This window comes from Dermochelys coriacea, chromosome 2 (assembly GCF_009764565.3).
Source record: "Dermochelys coriacea isolate rDerCor1 chromosome 2, rDerCor1.pri.v4, whole genome shotgun sequence".
In the NCBI taxonomy this organism is placed as follows: domain Eukaryota; kingdom Metazoa; phylum Chordata; order Testudines; family Dermochelyidae; genus Dermochelys; species Dermochelys coriacea.
Window position 1 is genome coordinate 197,727,998 of NC_050069.1, and position 26,102 is coordinate 197,754,099.

Here is a 26,102-nt window from a genome sequence, read left to right on the forward strand (position 1 = left end):
GGGGGGGGAGAGCGGTGACAAGCGCTCTCAGCCGCTGGCTCGGGCTGACGTAGAGCCGTAGCCCTCGACGCTCACAGCGGCCTGCTGCGGGAGCACCTCTGCGCCCACGCGCTTCCTGCCCGCCCCGCTGCCTGCTCCGGGCCCCCCGGGGCTCGTCCGCATTGGGACGGTTCCTGTCTCTCCTCCAGCGACTTAGCGGAGGCGATGCGGGGCGCCGTGCCCTGGTCCGCGCGGACCGCACAGTCACGGGCAGCGGCGTCTGTGCTGGCCAGATGGCCCCGGGCCTCCACAGGGAAGTTACCTTTAAATCCACCCAGCGAGTATTTTACGTCCTCTGCTGCAGAGGAAGGTGGCGGGGTGACCGGAGGAAAGGGGCAGCGAATAGGCTGCTGTGGCCCGGAGCTGGGCAGGTGTCTGGGGATTATGCAGGGAAAGTGGCTGCATCAGAATCCTAGAATATCAGGGTTGGAAGGGACCTTAGGATGTCATCTATTCCAATCCCCTGCTCAAAGCAGGACCAATCCCCAGTTTTTGCCCCTGATCCCTAAATGGCCCCCTCAAGGATTGAATTCACAACCCTGGGTTTAGCAGGCCAATGCGCTCAAACCATTGAGCTATCTATCGCTCCTCCGAATGGCACCAGGAGGAGGAACCCTGCAAATGAAGCCTTTTCAGATGAGGCTGCATGATGCTCACAATTCCATAACATAGGTAGTGAAAGGGAGAAACTGTTCAGGGGGAGAAAAATGTTATCAAACACCATGAAGTCCTATAATGCACACCCAAATACAACTGTCCTGAGCGCATTATAAAGGTGGGTTAATACTCATAAATGTAGAGAAATGTGTATTGTCATGGGCTTGAAAAATTCACTTGCAAGTGGGGAATGAGCATGTGTGAAGGGGGAGAGCGGTGTAATTTGTCTGATTTATCAGAACATTTAAATTCTGCACAACTACGTGTTTGGTCCTTCTAGCTGCCAAGATAACCACCTAAATGTAAGCTTGTGTGTGTGTGTGTGTGGTTCTGAGTTTGCAGATAGACCTCTCCAGCTTCTCCACTAATTCTCCTAACTCTTTCCCAACAGCAGGAAAATTAAATTAACAAGGATGTCTGATACCTTTTCTGCCCTTCAGAATAATGTGAGCAGGGATGAAACTGAAAAGAATCATGTCCATGTCACTGCTAACATTTGGGGAAAGGTATAAGCAGTAGCAGCCAAGGCAGGCACTGGAGTTATTCTCTGAGGAGGAATAATGGAGACTTGGGAGACTAGAAGCCCGGCTCTCATATGGAAATCATTTTGCAATATAGTGTGAGATCAAAAATTTTGATGGAAATTGGTGAGGGAATGTTCTGTTTTTCCACTAATATCACATCTCTGTGATGTAATGTGCAGAAAAGAGAGAGAGGATAGTTTCTTGTTCGATGTTCAGATCTGATGGTGGGGAAGTGGAACCCTTTGTTAAAAGGGAAGTCTAGTCTAAGCACAGGATTAGGAACTTTAAAAAAAAAAAATTAATTCTGACTGCCATGTGAGTCCTCTGTGCCCTTGAGCAACTTGCTTAATCTCTTTTTCAATTTCCCCATCTATAAAATGTGTATTGCACTTAACTACTTCACATGTTGTTGATGATTGTGCAATGTTTATAAAGACCTTTGAACAAGAAAATAGTAAGTGCCAGGTTTTATTAATAAACCAAGGGAAATGATTATGTCCTAAGACAAGTAACATGTTAAATCTCAAAAGCCGTTTATTACTATTTAATATGAATTATAGAAGAACAATAAATGCTTTCTGTAAGCTAACCGTAAATCTAGGGGGGCACATGAACTATTGGTGTATACGAGCAACATTTTAGTGTCATGTGCTCTTAGAAATATTTGGTTTAATTACTTGTAAGAGGGGAGAACAGTAAAATAGGACTATGTTTTTTAGTCACAAACTTATTTGGGATATACATAAAGCCCTACCAAACTCAGGTCAATTTCATGGTCATAGGATTTTAAAAATTGTAAATTTCATGATTTCAGCTATTTAAATCTGAAATTTCACTGTTATAATTGTCGGGGTCCTGACCCAAAAAGGAGTTGCGGGGAAGGTGGGTCGCAAAGTTATTGTAGGGGGGATTGTAGTACTGCTACCCTTACTTCTGTGCAGCTGTTGTCTTCAGAGCTGGGCAGCTGGAGAGCAGCAGCTGCTGGCCAGGATCCCAGCTCTGAAGGCATAGCCACCACCAGCAGCAGTGCAGAAGTAATGATGGCATGGCTTGGTATTGCCACCCTTACTTTTGCACTGCTGCTAGTGGGGCGCTGCCTGCTAGTGGGGCACAGTTGGGTGCCCGGCCAACAGCCGTCACACTCCTGCCCCCCAAGCTCTGAAGGCAGTACAGAAGTAAGGGTGGCAATATCACAACCCCCCCTAAAATAACCTTGGTGACCCCCCCCCCACAACTCCCTTTTGGGTCAGAACCCTCAGTTTGAGAAATGCTGGTCTCCCCCCTCTGTACAGAATAGGGTAAAAGTACACAAACGACTAGATTTCATGGGGGAGACCAGATTTCACGGTCTGTTTTGCGTTTTTCATGGCCGTGAATTTGGTAGGGCTCTAGATATACAGTAACACTTCTATTTTGTTTGCTTTGTCTTATATCTGGAAGTAAGAGTAAAAAACCAAGTATTAATATTTAATCACTTTTTTCATGAAATAACACTATTCTGAAAACTGATATAAACTGCATAAATCTGTGCCATAGCCAAATAAAAGTAATGCATTGTGTCTTATTTTAATGAGATGTAGCAGATGAACAAAAGGAGAATCAACACCATCTGACCAATTAGCTCTCTGCATACCATGAGCAAGCACTCAGTAGTCCATGGACTGTAGTTTGAGAACTCCTGACTTGTGAAATAATACATATATTAAATTTCAGAAAACATTTTTGTGACTATCACCTATTCATAGATCATAAATCTATCTCAAATACTATTTTTGAGGCAATTGGAAACTGGACTAACATAAGAACAGCCATGCTGGGGTCAGACCAATGATCCATCTAGCCTAATGTCCTGTCTTCGGACAGTGGCCACTGTCCGGTGCTTCAGAGGGAATGAACAGAACAGGCAGTCATCAAGTGATCCAGCCCCTGTTGTCCACATCCAGCTTCTGGCAGTCAGAGGCTAGGGACACCCAGAGCATGGGACTGCATCCCTGGCCAACTTGACTAATAGCCATTGATGGACCTATCCTCCATCTTCCTACCTATCTAATTCTTTTTTGAATCTAGTTATACTTTTGGCCTTCACACCATCCCCTGGCATCGAGTTCCACAGGTTGACTGTGTTGTGTGAAGAAGTGCTTTCTTTTGTTGGTTTTAAACCTGCTGCCTATTATTTTAAATGGTTCTTGTTATATGAAGGAGCAATATTCATTTTCTCCACACCTTTCTCCACATATTCATTTTCTCCACACCTTTCATGTGTGTGTGGTTTGTTTGTTTGGTTTTTTTAGACCTCTATCATATCTCCCCTTAGTTGTCTCTTTTCCAAGCTGAAAAGTCCCAGTCTCTTTAATCTTTCCTCATATGGAAGCTGTTTCATATCCTTAATCATATTTGTTTCCGTTTTTTGTATCTTGTCCATTTCTAATGTATCTTTTTCTTTTTTGAGATAGGGCAACCAGAACTGTATGCAGTACTCAAAGTGGCAGTACTCAAGCTGTGGGTGATTTGTGATTCATTTCACTAATACTACTGTTCAATTAGATCATATTACTTGTAGTGGAAAGACTTTTTATATGTATACCTAATCTCTGTCATCTTTGCTCATTACTCTTTAAAAATTTCCTTTCTTTCTATGCCATTTAGGGCAGGTTTCTAATTTTTCTCTCACTACTTTATCTCCAGCCCAACTGTTTTCATGAAAATGATGCGGCCTCAGAGCACGGATTTGGTTTCGTTTTGAGAGACACAACTCCTCTGCCCCTTCATTGTGCTGTTTCAGAAGTAGCCTTTATAACGTAGCTAATTGTGTACTGTGTAAAGGACAGATTTTGGCCTTGTATATGCTTATAGTTCCCATCTTCTTTAGTAAGAGTTTAATGTATTAGCTGAAGATAGAACTCAGTCTCAAATCTTTTTTCCTTCTGTCAGTTATTTTAGAAGTTTTCACATAGTGTAGACCTAAATTAATAAGCAGTTGATCTTGCTAACTGTGAATATTCTGATATCTTTCATAGTGTTAGAATATTCCTTAATTATGATTCCTTCCCCATTGCACACTACCATATACTTCAGCTAGAAACATAAACTGGGTACAGTGCACTTCTTGGCCAGCGGACAGCTGTTTAATATAAAATGAATAATTGATTTCAGTATCATTTTTATTGGGCAGGAATGCATATCACACGCAACTTCACAGTAGGCACCTTTGACAGTTTGAGTAAAGAGAGAATTCTCAATGAGCACAGAAACTGACCTACGTTTGCAATTAAAGGAATCACATTATGGCCATTGCTAGTCTATATCTAAACACATTTTTTTCTTTTTTTTTCTTTGCCTATAATTTGTTACTCGCTTTTTGCATCTTTTCTTAAGTTAGATTGTAAGCTGCTTGGGGCAGTGACCACATCTTTCTTTGTGTGTGTTTGATGATCTGTTTTTTAACAATGCTTAGAAAATTGAAACAATAAGTATATCTTAAGAAGGTGGCTCCTTTGAGATTTCAGGGAGGCTTATGCTACCACTGTCAGTAGTGTATCTGTTCAGTGGATAAAGAGGACTTTAGTTTTTGTGGGTATCCTTCTAATTTTCAAAATCAGAAAACTCTCTGTAACAGAGCAACTTCCTGCAGTATCTTTGGGAGGAGATATTTTATTAGGTGTATGAATGGTTTATGAATCATTGTGGGTCATGTTTGTATGCACTCCATCGCGGGAGGATTTCCACAGCACCTCCAGGAAGTGAAAACAGTAGAGGATGATGAAGGCAAATGACTCAAGTTATAATACCTTGAGAGAGGTACTGCCTCCTGGGGAGGCTCCCATATTCTATTTCGAAGTGGATTCTTCAGAGACCAACAGACAAAGGACTTTTGGATAAATAGCCCAAGGTTAAACTGTCTAAGGGCTTTCTTCCTGATCCAGCAAATAGACAAGGCCTTCCGTCCAACAGGGTCCCCAGCCTTTGTGGAAGGGTTAGAAAGATTTTGGCTTTCTGGGGCCCCATAAGACTGATGGATGACACACTGGTAAGCTGTTGGCCTGTGTACAGGGATGTTTTACAGAGACAACATAAAAACCTGTAATGCTTTTGCCTGAAGAATAAATGCGCTTGCTTAAGAAGCGCTCTGTTGTAACTGCTAGTAATTTCTCTGTTAGTCACTCTCGGAGAAAAGTCAAAGCACAGGCACTAGCCTTTTTAGGCAGACTGGCTTGCTTGGGATCTCACAGTGTAATCCAGGAGGCTGTGCAGTCTTAAAACCCCTGGTCAGGAGGTAGTGAGACATGAGTTTCCATCTAGGAGAGTTGAAAGCTAGGAGCTGGAAACCTTTGAGTGCCCTGGAGAGGCCACAGATGGGGAAATACAGGTGCAGTTACCCTGAAACTGTGACACTCACTTTGTTTCCTTACCAATCTTTTTTTTTCTTTAAACAGGTGCCTGCAGAGCTCTCATGTGCAGTGTATGCAAATGTTTCAATAGTGCAACAGTAGATTACAAATCAAAGTCCAACTTTTAAATCACTTGATTTCATCTATCTAGATGTATTATGTGGATGTTTTTAGAATTCTTAAACAGATTTCATTAGTCCAAATTTAGTTTTCTATTTATGTACTTACTACTCATTTGCTAATTTTGAAAATGGAGTCAATCTGCTATCTTGGTTCTGTTTCCAGTTCATGTGACTGAGTACTGTGATGTTGTTACATTAATGTGCAAGTTTGGAACCTCATTTGTGCTGCTTCCTTTCACAATGTAAAGGATTGGTGTCTTTTATGATGCAGGGATGTAGTTAAATATACCTTGTGTTAATTGAGATATTATAAATTAGGTTTTTAATGTTTTTCCTTTAATTTCATGCAATGTATATGTTGAGGCAGTCTCCTAACTCTAACTTTCTATCCCTTAGTACCTACAGTGTCTTAATCCCCAGTCAAACAGGGCACTGTTATACTTCTTTCCTTCAGTGTGCCCTTGTCAATTTCACTTAGAAGCAAACTGTCTAAAAATCACATCTGTCCTCCTGAACTTCATACTTCCTCCTCTACTCATCACCCTCTCACCAGATTTCCTCCCCATAATGATCTTCTAATAAACTCCCCGCCCCCATCCCTCAAGGGTATGAAGCTGAGGAAGTTAGAGTTGGCCATCCTAACACCTTGAGAAATGAGGGGGAAGTACCAGTTTGAGTTCCTCTAACTTAGCATAAGCAGGATCTTTCTCATGAATGGATTGTCTTGTTATGCTATGTAGAACCAGCTAAAACAATCCATACCAGATCTGTTTTTGTAGCTGTAATGGTCCCAGAATATTTCAGGGACAAGGTGGTGTGACAAAGTTCCTCCTCTGCCTTGGTGGGTCCTGCGCTTACTGGTGGATTTGCTCGCCTCAGAGTGTCACTGCAGCCCTCAGTTTGGCCACTTTCGTGGCTCAAATCTGCCATTCACTCAGTTAGCCTCATCACTGGCCAGCATGGGGAAAAGGAAGAACAACAATCCCCGCAGTCTCTGCTGATCCACCTAGTGGATCTGGGAACAGGCCAGAGACCTTCCCATCTGGTGGAACCCACAGTCCAAGTCAACTCCTCCAGTATCAAGTGGGGGGATGGGGGGGAACCCAGCACCAGACCAGGTGTATGAGGTACCATGTTACCAGAAGAATCTAGTGTAGGATTTTGAGAATTCTTTTTTTTTTTTAAACTGAAGATCTTTTGAAACATAAATTTTTAGTGCAGTAAAAAGACTCTTGACATGCACAGAAGAAATGTACAATTCCTGAATTTATAAAGCAGCATTTGTACATGTTATATCTCTTATTAGGCTGGAAAGTCAGATCATAAACTTTTTGAAAGAGAGCTCAAAGATAACAATAAGATTTCTTTCGCTAAGAGAATAGCATGAGAATACATATAGGACAGGACTGTCATGCTGTCTGGAATGGCTCTCCTCTGTGATGACTATCTCAGGGCAAAAAGAAAAGGAGTACTTGTGGCACCTTAGAGACTAACACATTTATTTGAGCATAAGCTTTCGTGAGCTACAGCTCACTTCATCGGATGCATTCAGTGGAAAATACAGTGGGGAGATTTATATACACAGAGAACATGAAACAATGGGTGTTACCATACACACTGTGAGGAGAATGATCAGGTAAGGTGAGCTATTACCAGCAGGAGAGCGGGGGACAGACTGTCAGAAAACAATGGCAAACACCCCAAATTGATGGTATGTTCTATAATTAGATTTCACCAAGCCAGTAACATATCTGAACTCCTGGATTGCTTTACCAGTCTTACTGTGGAGTCACAGACAGTCTCCCTTAGCCTCTCCAGGCTGTCTTGCCACCCAGAGAAACAGAACTTTGTGATTAAAAGATAATTTAAACCTAAAATTGCACCATATCAGTCCCAAAAGACCAGCCACTTGCCCCAGATCAATTGATATTCCAGATCTTACAGCAAAAACAATTCTGGCAGCCAGTTCTTTAATAAACTAATTAAAAGTTTATTAGCTAAGAAAAAAGAGGCTTTTTGAGAGGTTAAAGCAGGTAAAATATAATCGGTAAACCACTGTTTATAACTCCAAATGGTGGTAGTGATGTAAGTGTTAGTTTCCCAAAAGTCTTTTCCACGGTTACCCAGAGTAATTTTGGGCTCTCCATCTTCTCATTCAGCTATTCTGCCTTGTTAGAATCCCAATGGTCCAGAGATAAAGGATCTTCCTTTAAATCCCTATTTATAGCTTCTCACAGAAGACAAGCTGGCAGTCTCTCTACCCACATGGGTTTTTCTTTTGATGACAGCGAATGAGGAAGGCATTTAAACTTTTGACCTCTGCCCATGTACACAATGGCAATTTGCTGTGAAATTAACAGAAAATGCTAAAGTCTTTAAGTACTTCATAATCATTTCACAAGATTTCTTTGATGGGTAACTTAGTTGCAAGGGTACTTACCATGTAAATGTTTGCTATTACATTTATGACGGAAATAGATAAGAAAAAAAATGCAAGTTACCTTCCATTAGTTTTATGAAGTTTAAACACACAAAACACTTACACATTTTAAAATCGCTTTGATCTAATACACAAGTGAATTGACCTGAATACACTCTAGTATGACCTGGTCAGCCAGCGTCACAATGACAATAATGAAAAACAGGAGACCATATCTGAAGTTAGTAAAAGATTATCAGAATTGGTGCTAATAAAGGAATAGGGAAGATGCAGAGCTGAAGGTTAGGAGCTACTTGAGTATGCAGAGAGACAGAGGACTTAACTGTATACCTTTTTGCAAATGATCATTATTTGATGTAGTTCAGAGATATCAGCCCTGTTTTCTGTCATTGACTTGCAAAAGCTGCGAAGACTGTTTCTCCTTCTGGTCCAAATATAACTTGGAACAAGCCAAGCTCTAAAACAGCATTGATGATTTATATTCCGTAAGTGTTATTTAAACACATAAGAGATTATGGATTTTGGTCAATGGAAAATATTGCAAACGGTGAAAGTTGGTGAAGTTTATAAGTACAGAAGAGTGTAAATAGGGAATGAGAAGTGTAAGAGTATGGAAACATCTGACTGTATAACTTGATCATTGATGAAAAATGGGTGTCATGGATTCTCTGTAAACTTGCGATGACATAGCAAAGATAAATAAAAAGGACATTTTTTTTAAAGTGTCTATGGCATTATGCCTGAAGGCTTTTTAAACTGTAGTGCTTTTGGCATGTATCTTGGTGAGAATTTTTTTAACACTATTATGTCTTTTCAAACAGCTGTCATGGATGAGCTGGGAGAAGATGACATCTATATTTTGAATCATGAAAAAGCAGATGGTACTCACAGAAGAGAGAAAGAGATTCCTGTTCCAGCATATGCAGGGGATGAGTCCATTGCTTCACATTTTGCACTTGTCACTGCTTATGAAGATATCAAGAAACGACTAAAGGAGACAGAGAAGGAGAACTCCTTCTTAAAGAAAAGAGTAAGACTCTTAGAAGAAAAGGTAAGTGCAATTTTTTTGATACTTTGTAATAAGACTTTTTCCCTTAAAGTTTGGCTAGATGGATGTCAGTTCATAATATCATTAATCCTTATATCTTTAAAGAGGAAATACTATGTTTGTAATTTTATTTTTATATAGTCTCTCTCTCTCTCTCTCTCTCTTTTAAACACAGTTTGTTTTCCTTTGACAGCCTAGTTTACTGTTAAATAGCCTTTGGCTCTTGAGTTCTATAACTCCACTTTTCTGTGAACAAAGTTGGTGTCAGGGTTCCTTCCCCACTCTGAACTCTAGGGTACAGATGTGGGGACCTGCATGAAAGACCCCCTAAGCTTATTTTTACCAACTTAAGTTAAAAACTTTTCCCAAGGCACAAACTTCTCCTTGTCTTTGAACAGTATGCTGCCACCACCAAGTGATTTAGACAAAGAACAGGAAAGGACCACTTGGAGTTCCTGTTTCCCAAAAATATCCCCCCAAGCCCTTACACCCCCTTTCCTGGGGAGACTTGAGAATAAACAAGATGAGCACAGACCAGCCAGGGATTTTTAACACCCAAAAAACCCAATCAAATTCTTAAACAGAACTTTATTAGAAGAACAAAAAAAGGTAAGAGAACAACTCTGTAAGATCAGAATGGAAGATTAATCTTACAGGCAGTCAGATTCAAAACATAGAGAATCCCTCTAGGCAAAACCTTAAGTTACACAAAAACAGGAATATGCATTTCCTCTAGCACAGCGAATTTCACAAGCCAAAACAAAGAAAACCCAACACATTTTCTAGCTAGATTACTTACTAACTTTACAGGAGTTGGAGGGCTTGCATCCTTGATCTGTCCCTGGCAAAGGTATCACACAGACAGACAAAAGCCTTCCCTCCCCCCGCTCAGATTTGGAAGTATCTTGTCCCCTCATTGGTCATTTTGGGTCAGGTGCCAGCCAGGTTATCTGAGCTTCTTAACCCTTTACAGGTAAAGGGATTCTGCCTCTGGCCAGGAGGGATTTTATAGCACTGTACACAGAAAAGTGGTTACCCTTCCCTTAATATTTGACAGTTGGTAAATAGCAAAATCAAAAAACTTAACCAGAAATATAAAATAAAAATATTTGACTTCCAAGTTCAGAGCCTCAGAAAAAGGGCTACAAATTGATGTTGAGAGGGAAATAATAGTTCTTATTCTGGTCTTCTAAAACTTTATTTAAGAATGTAAAACTTCACCAGGTGTGTGGGTTTGTTTTTTGTCGTCTTTTTTTAAACTACCCTGGCTATGAATTCCCCACAACTTGAGCACGAATATGATCTAGTCATTTTTCTACCTCCCTATGAAACTCTGAAATTGCAAGTGGGGAATGTCATTGTCACAAGAATGTAAACATTAGTGAATATTTTGTTTCACTGGCCAGATGGATTCTAGATTTGAACAGACTAATAAGATTTTCTTCACATTAATTAATGACAGGCAGTTTGTAACTGAGTTAGGTGTGATCTGATGATGTATTCAAAGACGCTCATTTACCTTTAGGTCTACAGTGCCTTATAAAAGATGGATAAAGTCTGGACTGCTGATGCCTAGAAGGGTCAAGTCACTGTGATTTGTGTTGGAAGAAAGAACTGAATCGTGCTTAGGGCTTCGTAAAAACAAAAGAAAATACCTCAAGCTATTGAAAGAGTAATTTTTCTCTAGGGGGTAATTCTTGAAATAGTTATACTGGCAAAACTTTTACTTTAGCGATTTTTTTGCCAGAGTAAGGTCAGTGGGATTCGGCCCTGAATTTGTGTAAACTTCTTGAGCACTTGTAAAATACTTGATTTATTTATACAGATTTCATGGTGGATTTAAATCACTGGTTTTAAATAAGCAGGAAGGAAACCATGATGTAAATAATTGATTTTAATCCTGTTGTGGATTTGTACTTTAGTTATTTTTCTAAAGAGAGGTTAATTCTTATTTGTTGGTAACCATTAAAATATATTGATTTGCAGCTAAATATAGCTTTTACACTAAAATTGGTGCTTTTTTATTTTTTGGCTAACCAGGAGGGTACATTATATCTATCCATGTTTAAGCAATTTTATAGCCTAATTTACATTGTATTCAGATTATTAATGTTTAGATTTTTTTTTATTATGTTAGAAAATGGTGAATGGTGCATTTCTTATTTACTAGATGACAAATCTCAAGTCCAAAATTAATCAAGCTCTATTTGGATTTAAATTCAATTAAATGCACAGAACAGGATATTTAAATTTTTTTTTTGTCAAATAAAACTACCTTTAAATGTGCTGAATGTATAAGAAAAGTTGTATTAAAAATAGGGCTGTCAAATTATTAAAAAAATTAATCAAGTGATTAATTGTGTGATTAAACAATAATAGGATACCATTTATTTAAATAGTTTTGGATGTTTTCTACATTTTTCAAATATATTGATTTCACTTACAACAGAATACAAAGTGTACAGTGCTCACTTTATATTTTTGATTTGCACTGTAACAGATAATATTTTTCAATTCACCTAATACAAGTACTGTAGAGCAATCTCTTTATCATGAAAGTTGAACTTACAAATGTAGAATTATGTACCAAAAAACCCTGCATTTAAAAATAAAACACTGTAAAACTTTAGAGCCTACAAGTCCACTCAGTCCTACTGCTTGTTCAGCCAGTTGCTCAGACAAACAAGTTTTACATTTGCAGGAGATAATGTTGCCCACTTCTTGTTTACAATATCACCTGAAAGTGAGAACAGGCTTTTGCATGGCACTGTTGTAGCTGGCGTCACAAAATATTTATGTGCCAGATGCACTAAAGATTTGTATGTCCCTTCATGCTTCAGCCATCATTTGAGGACATGAGTCCATGCTGATAATAGGTTCTGCTCGATAACCATCCAAAGCAGTGCAGACCAATGCATGTTCATTTTCATCATCTGAGTCAGTCAGATGCCACCAGCAGACGGTTGATTTTTTGTTTTTGTTGTTCAGGTTCTACAGTTTCCACATCAGTGGTGCTCTTTTAAGACTTCTGAAAGCACGCTCTATACCTCATCCCTCTCAGATTTTGGAAGGTACTTCAGATGCTTAAACATTGGATCGAGTGATGTAGCTATCTTTAGAAATCTCACAGTGGTACCTTCTTTGTGTGTTGTCAAATCTGCAGCGAAAGTTTTCTTAAAAAGAACAACGTGGGCTGGGTCATCATTCGAGACTGCTATAATATGAAATATATGGCAGAATGTGGGTAAAATAGAGTAGGAGACATTCAGTTCTCCCGCAAGGAGTTTAGTCACAAATTTAATGCATTTATTTATTTATTTATTTTAAATGAGCATCATCAAGCAGCATGGAAGCATGTAGTCTAGAATGGGGGCTGAAGCATGAAGGGGCACATTATGTGCCAGATATGCTAAACATTCAATATCTTGCGATGCTGGCTACAACAGTGCCATCTGTATTAGATATGTTGTCACCATTTCCTATTGTGCGGCACCGTGAGGATGCTAGTGAAACTTAGAAATCATTTAAGGGTAGAAACGTTCAGAACTATGCATTGCTATCTTTTGTGTCAGAGTAGCAGCTGTGTTGGTCTGTATCCGCAAAAAGAAAAGGACTTGTGGCACCTTAGAGACTAACACATTTATTTGAGCATAAGTTTTGTGAGCTACTGAATGCATCCAATGAAGCTGTAGCTCATGAAAGCTTATGCTCAAATAAATTTTAGTCTCTGAGGTGCCACAAGTCCTTCTTTTCTTTTATCTTGTGTGCCATCACTTTTCATGAAACAAACTATTGTATGTTTCAGAGTAACAGCCGTGTTAGTCTGTATTCACAAAAAGAAAAGGAGTACTTGTGGCACCTTAGAGACTAACAAATTTATTAGAGCATAAGCTTTCGTGAGCTACAGCTCACATGCATCCGATGAAGTGAGCTGTAGCTCACGAAAGCTTATGCTCTAATAAATTTGTTAAACTATTGTAGTAATCCATAAAAAGCTACATTTTCAAAAACAGACTTGATTGTTCATGAAAGGGTTTTAAAGGCCCTAAGCCCATGTGCAACTCTGAAAACATGGTATAACAGTTTATGTATAACTGTTTTCTGTGAGGTGCTGGGCATTTCTTTAGTATGTGTGCATGCATGCACAATTCCACTTCAAGCATGTTCTGCATCTACCTAGCAACCTGCAGGATCAAAACTATGCATATTCACAGTTTAATCTTGAATGCACATGCATACCTAATTCACTGATGTTGGGTTTTGTTTTTTTTTTTAATTACACTACCTGGTGTCCGCCATTGTGGGCATGCAGTCTTGTACACATATATTAGAATGTACCAATAGCTCTGTCATGTTAAATATTGTGTATAGCACCTGAGTCCACTGTCAAACTGACAAGGTAGCCATACTGGTGCTAATTCGTTATAGGGAGGCAAGGTAGATTGATTTAAATCACTGATTTTAATTATGATATGATATTCACTAGTTGTAAATCAACATATTTTAATGGTTATCCACCAAATATCACATTTACACTAAACTTGGTGCTTCTTGCTAAGCAGGAGGTGTATATCTATACACCTTGATTTAGCACTATATCTATAGTGTAATTGAATAAATGTGAGTTAAGTGCTACAAATTCTTAATTTTTACATTTTTATTAGATAATGGTGAATGATGTGTTCATTTACTAGATCATTTTTCATTTTTTACTTGTGATTTGTGTTAGGCTCTACTTAAATGGAAATTCAATTAAATTGCATAGAAACAGCATTTTAAATTTATTTTAATTAAATGAAATTACTTTAATGCACTAGATACATATGAAAAAAGATAATCAAAACATGTTCTGCATTTGAAACTAAGTGATTTATTAAACAAAGGCAATATTATCCATAGTTGCTGACTTGAACTGATTATTTCTGGTCACAATGTCCTTGAAGATTTTAGAATTAGTTGATTTCATCCTTTTACCTAGTTTTTTATTAATAAATTGACAGAAGAGAAAGTAGGAAACCTTGGTTTCGACTCCCTTTTTTTTTTTTAACTTAGAATGAACTTGTTATTGAGCAAACTAGTTGAATAAACTGAAATGGAGAAAATATTCTCTCTGCATTTGCAGAAGAGGCTACTGCCCCCTGAAGTGCTTTGTCTCTTGCCTCCACAGCAGCCTCTTCTGTATGGTATAGAATAGATTGTGAGTTAACTCTGCTTGGGCTCCTCATGTACGTGTATGTGTACGTGCGCGCACACACACACACGAAAATCAGCTGAATATGCTTAAAGTAGGATTGTGAAACTAAATGCATGCTCACAATCTAGTTTTAGGCATTTGCATTAACAGTTTTTGAAGTCCTTTTTGACCAGAAGAGGTGGCTTACAAGTCATTAAAAATGTAAGATATGAAGGGATTAAGCATTGGGTTGTACATGTGAGTAAAAGCTAAAGCAATGAAGTCCTTGTGTAAGGCATCTAATTGGTGTTTACTGAACTTCATTTTGTCTAATTTATACTGTAAAGACGTTATGGCTCATATAACTAGAGCTGGGCAAATGATTTTTCTTTTTTTAGTCTGAAAACAAAAAAAAAATCAGAGAAAATATTCACTTTTTCTTTCTGAAAAGATTTGTAATTTGTCAGCAAATTGGAAAAATTTGTTTGGGGCCATCAGAGTGTGTCTGAGTCTGTCCAGCCATCCTCTTTTATAACCTTTAGCCCAGTGATTAGGGCAGTTGCCTGAGATGTGGGAGACCCATGGTTGAATCCCCACTCTGGAGCAGATACTTGAACTGAACTCAACTCTCCCACCTCCCAGCCAGGTAAACCTGCTAACCCCCAGGCAGTGGGCTAATGTGGGGTGGGTTACTCTCAGTCTTTCCTGTTGAAGCTGTTCCATTATAGTTTATAAATACTTAAATATTCTTTGGGCTGAAGCAAGAGAGTGAATGATTCTCTCTTGGTGATTAATTCACTCATCTAGGTGCAAGGAGATATGGATTCACATCTTCTCTCTGCCAGATTCAGAGAAGGTATGTGGAGCTTCATGCCTAGCTTCACAGGACCTTCAACAGGAGAGACTGAGAGCAACCCATCCCATAATAGCCTATTGCCTGGTGGTTAGGATGCTCATTCAGGAGAAGTGGGGAGAGCTGAATTCAAGACCCTGCTCCAGAGTGGGGATTCAGACTTGCACATGTTTGGGTTTTTTTTTCTTTTTCTTCCTTCCATCACTAGTGTTGACTAGGAATAGACTGCAGAAGTCATAGTTAATTTTTATTATTGCTCTCTCAAAATTTCAGTACATATAAATGTATATGTGTTAATGGCAGTTTCATATTCTGGAAAACTAAGTTTACAGTTGCTGGCTGTAAAATATCAATAATTTGATAAGCAGACAACACTGACTGTTTAAAAGCTATTTCGAATATAAAAGGTGAGGATTATTTCTTTCACCTACTAAACACAGCTGCTTGGCTCCCGTTCGGAAGAAGAAACAAGCTCAGTTGGACGTGAGCAAGTAAACAAGGCCTATCAAGCCTATCGAGAGGCCTGCATCGAGAGAGATAATCTGAAAAGCAAACTGGATAAAACGGTATGTCCATTTAATTCATTATGCAAAAACAGATGTGCATCATGCAAGTATATTGTAGAGTAAATATATAATAAAGAAGGAATTCTTGAATTTATTTTACTCACTAAAGACCTGTATTGCTTTAAAAATCTAAACAAGTGAGCATATGTATTAAATACATTTTGATGGTGTTTTGGATAGGAATAAGATAAAGTTCTTAAACAATGTCTCTGGCTGAGGGCCATCGTTACTGATGGTCTACTTTAATATTGCGGCTAATCACCAAAAGAATGCAGGAACTTTAAATATAGTCTTGTAAATAAGAGTTAGCATTATAACTAGCAAACTGCAGAAAGTTCCCTGACAAATTTTTTCTTAAACTAGATAAAAGAGAATACAGAGTCCTTGAAAATCTTGAGTGAGCAGTTGCAGTCTAAAGAAGTGGAGCTCCTACAACTAAGAAGTGAAGTGGAAACTCAACAAGGTATTCAGTTTTGTCATTATCTGCTTGCCTACACAGTATTTTAGCCAGCACCAGAGAGGTATAAATTCTAGTGTGCACAGGATTGTTCCTCACTGTCTGGTGCGGATCCTGCTGGCATGCGGTAAATGTTTCCTAGGGCATATTAAAGTTGTCCCATTTGAAACTACATTAACATGCACTAGGGAACTTTTAATGCACACCATCAGGATCCACATTGGGCCAGTTAGTGTGCAGCACACTAATGAGCACTAGAATTTAGTGCTCTAGTGCAGGCTGACACACTGTGTAGACAAGCCCAATGTCTTAGCATACAACTGTAATCAAAAAGAAAAGGAGTACTTGTGGCACCTTAGAGACTAACGCATTTATTTGAGCATAAGCTTTCGTGAGCTACAGCTAACTTCATCGGATGGTGCCACAAGTACTCCTTTTCTTTTTGCAGCTATAGACTAACACGGCTGCTACTCTGAAAACTGTAACTAAGTGTCTCGGCATACGCAATGCAGACGCTTCAGAGCTTAAACACTACATAGTGGTGGCTTGATGTATTAGACTGCAGTGCACTATAATAGTGGAGGAACTTTGGGTTAGCATATTGTCTCTGACTTCCATAATGACAGGTTTCAGAGTAGCAGCCGTGTAAATTTGTTAGTCTCTAAGGTGCCACAAGTACTCCTTTTCTTTTTGCATATTGTCTCTGTACATGGTCATCAGTTTATTTTCATATTGGATTGTTGTACTGTAAGTCACTTGTGTGAAAGAGTTGAGGCTGACAAACTTTTTTTCACCTCCATTGTTCTAACTTTTTTACAAAGAATAAAAAACCATCAGGTTTAACAAATCAGTGGCAGATAAATACTGCATAACTGTTTAGTTTTTAATAGACATAATGGCAAAGGAGAGATTTGAAAGGATAATGAGGTAACTTTGCACATGTTTGTGGGGAGCTTCTCCACAGCATGAGGTGCAGCATGGGAGAAAGCAGGAAGGTACTTGCTGCAAAATTTAACAAGTAGGTGATTGGAGGCTAACCTCCTGGGCCAATCAAAGGCTGGAGTCGACCTCTTGGTACTGAATGACAGAGGAAAGGTTGGGTGGGGATAGATTGTGAAGGACCTTGACAGTGAAGACAAGTATCTTAGGTTTGGTGCAGTACAGAAGGGGAACCAGTGGAGGAATCAAAGAGAGCTGAGACCTGGTCAGAGTGATGGGCTAGAAAAATGATCTATGTAGCAGCATTCTATACGGATTGAGACAAGATTGCATTTGTCAAGGCCAGAGAAAAGAATGTTGCAATAATCAAGACAAGATGAGTTTCAGCTGAGTGGGTCAGTATGAAAGGCCGTAACTTAGAGATGTTATGTGGAAAGAATTAGCAAGACTTACACATAGCCTGGATATGAAGATCTGGAGATGGGTCATAGTCAAAGATGACCTCCAAGTTCAGGCCTGAATGGTGATAGTGTTGTCCTTAATGATCAAGAAAGGAGGTAGCAGGGAGTCTGCTTTTTTTATGTGGGGAAGGAAGAGACTATGTTTTAGTCTTGCTGAGCTTGAGCTGATGGTTAGACCTCCACAAAGAGATTTCAGGCCAAGATTTTTATTTTGATAACAGTAGGCAGGTCTGGAACAGAGAGGTAGATTTGTGAGTCGTCTGTATGGAGATGGTAGTTGAATTTGTATTGGTCGATGAGATTACCCTAAAGATAAGGTGGAGAAGGGAGACCAAGGACAGAGCCCTGTGGAATCCCACAAAGTGTTGGTGGATGGATGAGGAGGAGCCACTGAAGGAACAATTAGAGAGGTAGGAAGAGACCAGGAGAGGACAACATCACAGAAGCTAAGGGAAGGCAAGATTTCAAGAAGACCATGGTCAATGGTATCAAAGGCACTCACAGGTCAAAGAGGATGAGGATGGAGTGCTGCTTCTGAGACTTGGCAAGGAAGAGGATATTAGAGATGTTGGGGTAGGGTAGAGTGGGGTAGAAGCATAAAGCGGTGAAAGCTGGATTGGAGAAAGTTTAGGATGGAATTGGAGGAGAGGAATTCCAGACAGCAGTTGTAAAACATAGTAGTAGTTGGAGAGGCAAGTGGAGTCAAAGGTGGGATTTTTAAGGTTGGAGAGACGAATGTATGCTTGTATTATGAGGGGAAAGAGCCACAAGAAGTTGAGAAGAGTATAGGAAGGGATAAGAGCAGAAGGGAGAGGGTCACTGGAGGAAGTGGTTGGGTTAGAGGAGAGAAGATGAGAATCTTCTGCATTTGACTGCTGAAGTAGAGAGCTGTAGGAGGCAAAGGGGGAAGGGGAGGGGAGGGGAAAGGCTACATTATATTTTGTCAGTTTTCTCTTGAAAGAAATTTGTGAGATCCTTTGCAGAGGAAGAAGTGGAGGCAGGATTTGAGGAGTGAGTCAAAGCTATCTGAGAATGTGTGCATGGGATTCAGTTAAGTTGGAGAGGTAGAGTTGTTTCGCTAGGAATATGTCAGAACTAAAAGGAGAGATTGAATTTGAACAGGAGGAAGTCAACCTGGTGGTGGGATTTATTCCAGAGATGGTTTGCAGCAGGAGTGGAGGAGGTGGATGTTGGGGGTAAGCCTTGCCAGGGTGGACTTTGATGTGAAAGAGGGGCAAAAGACATAAAGGTGGAGGAGAGCAATGCTTGGAGAGAAACAACCATGTCCATGGAAGAAAGGAAGAAAAGGGCTGAGAGTGGATGAGAAGTTGGAGGTATGGAAAGATGTATCCTGTACAAACATTTGAAAGACTTACAGTAGAACTTTAGAATTAAGAACACCTCAAGAATGGAGGTTGTCCGTAACTCTCAACAAAGCGCAGTTCGGGCTCCAGATCCAGCAGCTGAGACTCCAGGCCAGGCTTTGTAAACAGCTGAGCTCCCTACTCAGCGCCTGGCATGAGTATGCAAGCTTGTCCACCCCCCGGGCAAGGTGTGTGTGTGTGTGTGTGTGTGTGTTTGTGTGTGAGTGACAGAGAGAAAACAGCGCCTCCCCCTCCCGGCCGCGAGTGGGAGGGGTGAAAGCTGCGCAGACCCCCAACCCTGCTCCTATTCTGCTGGTTCTAGCTGTCTTGGGCTGGCAGCCCCAGCGTCTTCATCTCCTAGCTAACTGTAAGTGGCTAGCCCACGTGTGGGTACAGGCAGCCCAGATGTGCCTACCTTTAAGATGCAATACAGTCACAGTACTGGGTTGTTTTTTTTTTGTTGGGGGGGGGCGTCTCTGCTGCTGCCTGATTGGTTACTTCCAGTTTCATATGGTGTCTGGTTGACTGGACAGTGTAACTCTGGTGTTCGTATCTTTGAGTTCTACTGTATATCAAAATAAAAATGGCATATATATGAAATGAGGGAATGCTCCATTCTTCCATATTTGAATCATGCTACCTTCTATGGGGAATCGAAAACATTTTGGAGTATTTTTTTAAGTGGTGCTTAGGATGGGATTTCAACTATAATTCCCTAAGAAAGTTGTTTACAAAAGCCATATCTATATTTACGGGGACTATAGCAGCATAGCTACAGTGCCATAGCTATGCTGGCATAACCCCAGAATATAGACACTACCTACAACAACAGGAGGGGTTTTTCTATTGCTATAGAAACACCACCTCCCTGACTAACGGTAGCTAGGTTGAGGGAAGTATTCTTCTATTGACCTAGCTGCAGCTACATTAGGGGTTAGGTAGCTATAGCTATGTGGATTTTTCACACCCCTGAGTGCCATAGCTATGTCGGTCAGTGTTTCAAGTGTAGAATGGGTCTCAATGTGGATTATTTTTATATTGCACTGTAATGGGGTTCACTCCTTGTGGTTCATCTGGGGAGTAGCTCGCCACTGACCAGGACGGATGCCCCCTCTTGCAGTGGCTCAGCCCATTGACCCTTCAGGACTCTAGGTAGTTGTTAAGTACTTTTGTGACTTGGCCCTGCAGACAAGTCACTATAGTCCTTCCCTTCCAGGATATGTCAAAGTCTCTCAGGACAAGCTGTCCCTCTGCCATTGTGGGCAGTACTCCAGTCTCCGTCCATACACTGTGCCACTTGCACAGTGACTGGAAGGGGAACCTGGGTCCACCCTCTACTCTGGGTTCCATCCCAGGGACTTGATAAGGGTCCACAACTATGGTCTGCATACCCCCAGACCTGTTTCCTACTTCCCTGGACTCTGACCTACTATCCTCTGGCACCTCTGGGTTTACCACTGACTGAGCTTCCTCCATTCCCAGGGCTCCTCTTCTTGCCAGACCCTATCATCTCCAACACACCTCTCTCTTGTCAGGGAGTGACTGCAGACTGCTTCCCACTGCAGCCTCCTCCTGGCTTCTGCTTTTGAAGCCCTGTATGTTCCTGCCTGGGTGAACTTCATCCTTAATTAAGCATCATTGATCCCCGTCTCCCCCTCCGGAGCAACCTACTGTGGCTAATGGGCCCATCTTGCCTACTTTAACGCCTTTTGGACTGGTGTGCAGTGAACATCCTATCACATATGCTGTATGATAATTAATTTAAAAACTAAATCATTCAATTTATCTTGAGTTTGGATCAGTGTTAACTTATTCAGATAGCTAATCTTGCAGTGAGAGCCTGTATGCTATGGAAAACGTTTTGTTTTTTTCCCACCTGCTGCATTGATATTAGGATGATCTCTACTTGGGATAAAAAAGCCTTGCATATTAGTCTTATTTGTATGTCTACGCCCCCTTGGATATTTGTTTTTTGTTTTGTTTTCCCAACTAAGAAGTAACTATGACTCAAGGTTCTTTAGCTAATCTTATTGCATGGTAGTTTATTGTGTACTTCTATTTGAAAAGTCCTGTTAGGCATAACTGGGAAAAACTTCTAGTAAACCTAGCTTGAGAGAAAAGGAGCAATATTTTACTATGCATGCAAGTTGGGCATGCACCAGCTTGAGTAGCTCTACGTCTGGATCTGATCATTCCCAGTATTAAATCTGTTTTCAGGTGTTCGTGGTGTAGTGATTTCCCCCCCCCCCTTCCTTCAATCCTGTTTTTGTATTGAGGCATTTTACAATATGCTTTGGAGAAGTTATGTAAAAGAAAAATGAGGCTATGTTCATTAAAGGGACAATCTATTTTCTGAGTTTTCCTCTGTCAACAAGTTTCTGTTAGCTCTCTTGATAAATAACCATTGAGAAACCGATTGTTTTCACTTCCTGAATGTGTTCTTTAAACAAGGAAGACTAGTTAAAAAAAAAAAAAAAAATCTGCTTAGGAAAGGAGATCTGAAGTATTGGATCGTAAGTAACTCCATATTACACATATTTGACAATGTCTTGCTTTATTAAAAACAGTGATACTAAATATTTTTAAATTAACTTTATTGATGAAAACAAACTGAATCTGAGTCCTTTTTATTTTGTCTGGTGCAGATACTCATCATGAGCCATGACATGATGTCTAACTCTGAAACCTTATAATGGGAGTGGAAATCAGTCTGTTGTTTATCTTTTTATAGTGATGAGGAATCTAAACTCTACTCCATCTAGCTGGGAAATAGAGAAGCTGAATAGTGACCTGAAAGTGCACAGTCTGGAACAGGAACTAGAAGAGCTGAAAAAAGAATGCAACGGTCTCAGAAAAGAACTGCAGAAGGTACTGTTGAATTATGGAATTGAAACATTAATAGACTTGTAAAATTAAAATGAATATATAATATTGAACTTCGACATTTACCCCAATTCTTTTGTTCACATGAGGGGAAAAAAAAATTATATATGAAAGAGTTGCATATTTACTATTTTTTTATATATATATATATATATATATATATATATATATATATATATATATATATATATATATATATATATATATATATAAAAATGAAAACCTTTTTCTTCATAGTAAAACTAACTCTCTTCCCATGAAATTATTTATCTCTTGTAAATAATACTCAATTATGCGCAGGGCTGGTAGGACTGCCAGTTGTTAAGGTTGCCCAAAACCTGATTATAAGACCCTGTTTTAGTTGCTTATTATTTTGACAAACTTCAATCATATGAGCTGAAATTTTCCACACCCAGTATCTGCCTCAAGTTGCGGGCTTTATTTTTATTTATTTATTTGGTTTTTTTAACTTCAGCCAGTACAGGTCAGCTGTTTCAGACAACAAAGCTAGAGAAATATGTGGGGTTTTTTCCTCCATCTTTAAAACAAAACACAAAAACTGATTACTTTTATCTGAATATTTCTATCATCCACATGCTTAATGTAAGGACTTGAAACTTGCAGAGCAGTGGCCTTGTATCAGGGGTGAATTGTGCTGTTCCTATAAAAATCCACCCAAATAAGCTTCAAAGCCTTTGAAATATTGCAGTTTGCACTTGCTCATAGAGACTGTGATGTTGCACTCCATATACTTTATGAAAATTATATGTATAAATGTGAATATAATGCAACTAGAATATGCTTTAGGCTAGTAGTTCTCAAACTTTTGTACTGGTGACCCCTTTCACCTAGCAAGTTTCTGAGTGCAGACCCTCCCCCCACCATGAGCGGGGTTTAGGGTGGAGGCTGACAGCTCATGACACCCCCCATCCCAATGTAATAACCCCTGAGGGGTCCCAACCCTCAGTTTGAAAAACTCTGCTTTAGGCAAAAGGCCTCTTTTAAGGTATTACAAAGCTTATAATCTACTAAGTGTATTCATCCTATTTGTATGCATATATCTTTCTTGTATCTGAAGCTAGAAATATGAAGTATAACTCTGAGGTCCTTTTGTAATTATGCAAAGTGTGGGCCATTAATGGTGGCTTAGAATCTTGATGGCTCCCATTGACTAAGACAATTGGTTGTGAATGGGTTTATTTACCTGCAAGCCTTCCTGTGGGCAATGAAGAATGAGGTCTCACAGGACATGTGACCATGTCACATGATACTGGAATTCATCTTAAATCTGGTCCTCTTCCATTTAGAAGGAGGGGTGGGCACCTACAGAGACAAAAGATTCCCGCCTTGTGCTAAAACTATAAAAGGGGGTGGAACAGAACAAAGGGGGTGGCCAGTCATGAGAGCACTCCTGCTTTCCACCTAAGATGTCTGCTGGGACTATCAAGGACTGTACCAGGGGAAAGGATTGGGCCTGGACTAGGAAGGAGTCTAGTCTGTGAAAGCAGCTTTTTGGAACATCCTGAGGGTGAGATTTTACTTGAAAACTGTTCCTTAATGTATTAGGCTTAGGCTTGGTATTTTTGCTTTATTTTGCTTTGTGACTTACTTAGTTGTCTGTTATTACTTGGAACCACTTAAATCCTACTTTTTATACTTAATAAAATCACTTTTGTTTATTAGTAAACCCAGAGTAAGTGATTAATACCTGGGGGAGCAAACAGCTGTGCATACCTTCTATCAGTGTTATAGAGGGTGGACAATTTATGAGTTTATTCTGTATGGATTTATTTGGGGTTTGGATCCCATTGGAAACTGGGTGTCTGGGTGCTGGAGATACGTGACCTGCTGAGCAGTGTTTGATTAAAGTCTGCAGCTTTGGGGGTGTGGACCAGACCTGGGTCTGTGTTGCAGCAGGCTAGCATATCTGGCTCAACAAGGCAGGGTTCTGGAGTCCCAAGCTGGCAGGGAAAACTGGCTCAGAGGTAACTTCAGCACGTCAGGTGATTGTCCCAAGGTGGTCTCTGTGACTGAACCTGTCAGAAACTTCTGAAGATTTATTAGCAGCAAAATTCCCACTGATTTTGATTGCACTGGGTATGCCTGAGTGTCTCTCACCTCCTGGTGCTGACCAGACTGTGTGTGCACCATTCCCTCAGAACTACTGATCATGCACCAACCCAGAGCTAAAGGGGTAAAGCTAGACTTTCCCTGAGGTGGCTGCTCCCATGTGCTCTAGGCCTGGTGGGTCCAGGACTTGAACTCTGAGACCAGGAGCCTGTTTCTCCTGTGTTCTCAATTACCCTTTTTGGCATGTATGTAGACTGAAGTAGGAAACGACCTGATTCTTATGCAGAGGCGACAAACACTGGACCAAGGGGGCAGGAAAGGGGCAAATTGGGGAAAAGGAGTCTGGTGAAACTGGGACTGGAGGCTGATGAGGGAAATGAGGTATGTGAAGTGGGATACAGTTGGCATGAAGAGGAACACTGGAATTGAATGAGGCACTGATAATGAGAGGGGAGATTGGGACTCTCTGGGCAAAGAGACTGGAACAAGAAGCCAGGGAAGGGGAGAGAGTAGGACATGGAGATGGGGAGGCTATTTGTGGGAGACTGAGAATGGATGAGAAGTCTGTAGGACGGGAGGAGACTGAGACTGGGAACCAGTGGAGGGAGGCAGATTGAATGAGGAGCAGGGATGGGGGGGGAATTGGGACTGGCAGGGCAAGGAGACTGGGATTGAGATTAGAAGCTAGAATAGTGGAGACTAGGACACTGTATTCAAGGAAAATGGGACTGGGACAAAGAGCCAGAAATGGGAAAGAGGGAGGGAGAGGATGGGTCAGAAGGTTTTATGGTTGGGGGACCTGGCAGAAGTCTGCCCATTAGAGCCTGCTCCTCTCCAGAGCCTGGAAAGAAACCCAGGATTTTTACCATTTCTCTACTTTTCTGTTGGCAAATATCATCTGTGAAATCCACTGGCAAAATGTGTGTTTCATCCCCATCTAGTGCTGGTCCTGAGAGGTTGTTGACCTATTACTGCTCTCAGTTACTGTGTTAGTTCAAGAGGCAGAGGCTGTGCAGTGGATCTAAAGGTTCCACCCTGCTGATGAATCATGTAGATGTTAATATGATGCCACAAAATAGAATGTCTTTTCATTTGCTATTTTAACAAACCAAGTGACAAACTCAAACTACTTTAAGAACAGTATTAAGGTTGCAAAGTTAAGCACTCAAAAAGTTAGGAAATGCCAGAATTAAGGTTGCTTGTGCAGCCTTAATTTGGCCCCTTCTATGTATGAATTACAATAGTCCTTAATTACATGATGATTTACCTTCCCCCTCCTCTCCCCCGGGCCCCTGCTTCATTTAGTACACAGAATGGACCTGTTCTGTGGATGAATCAAAGCTGTGCAGTAAAAGAAGCTGTTGTCTGTAGGACCCCTGCCTCTCAGGTATGCAAGGTATATAGTGTATGAGGCAGGGATTGCAGGAAGAGAAAGGATAGCCTCATGGTTAGGGAAGTAAAATACTTTATTGCATGACCCTATACCCAGTTTTACTGCACACCATTCAAATTCTGCTTTGAAGACAGAATTATTAATTTCCTTAAGGGCTTGTCTATGGCAGTGGTTTTAAAACTGCAGGTCGTGATCGAGTAATATGTTGCGGAATGTAAGGTGCTGGTTTGCAGCGGCTCTGGTCAGCACAGCCGACTGGGCCATTAAAAGTCCCGTAGGCGGTGTTGCCCGGCTAAGGCAGGCTAATGCCTACCTGTTCTGACACCATGCTGTGCTCCAGAAGCGGACAGCAGTAGGTCTGGCTCCTGGGTGGGGGGGGCCCACAGAGCTCTGTGTGCTGCCCCCACCCTGAGCACAGGCTCCCAGCCAATGGGAGCTGTGGGGGGGGGTCCTATGGGCAAGAGCCATGCAGAGCCACTTGTGAACCTCTGCCTAGGAGCTGGACCTGCTGCTGGCTGCTTCTGGGGTAAAGCACTGTCTGCGGTGCCAGGTCAGGCAGGAAGCCTGCCTCTGCACCCCCGCTGTGCTGCTGACCAGGAGCTGCCCGAGGTAAGCCTGCACCCGCACCCCAATCCTCAGCCCTGAGCCTGCCCCAAACCTAGTGCCCTCCAACCCTCATACCCAGCTCCATTGGGTTGAGGGCATCAATTTTCTTCAACTGGGTC

General features: G+C 40.7%; 1 protein-coding gene across 3 annotated transcripts in view; it reads left to right on the forward strand.

The window, feature by feature from the left end:
- Positions 1-26,102, forward strand: part of AZI2 (5-azacytidine induced 2) — a 44,713-nt gene that overhangs the window by 240 nt on the left and 18,371 nt on the right. The window contains exons 1-5 of one of the 3 annotated variants that reach the window (XM_043508995.1): positions 88-316; positions 8,992-9,221; positions 15,685-15,810; positions 16,174-16,273; positions 21,763-21,899. In XM_043508995.1, coding sequence (XP_043364930.1) covers positions 205-316; positions 8,992-9,221; positions 15,685-15,810; positions 16,174-16,273; positions 21,763-21,899 — 705 coding nt within the window. In that variant the 5' untranslated portion in view covers positions 88-204. Of the gene's footprint in view, positions 1-87; positions 317-8,991; positions 9,222-14,479; positions 14,504-15,684; positions 15,811-16,173; positions 16,274-21,762; positions 21,900-26,102 lie in introns of those variants that run through there. The other 2 variants (XM_038392732.2, XM_043508996.1) reach the window with 2 other exon arrangements.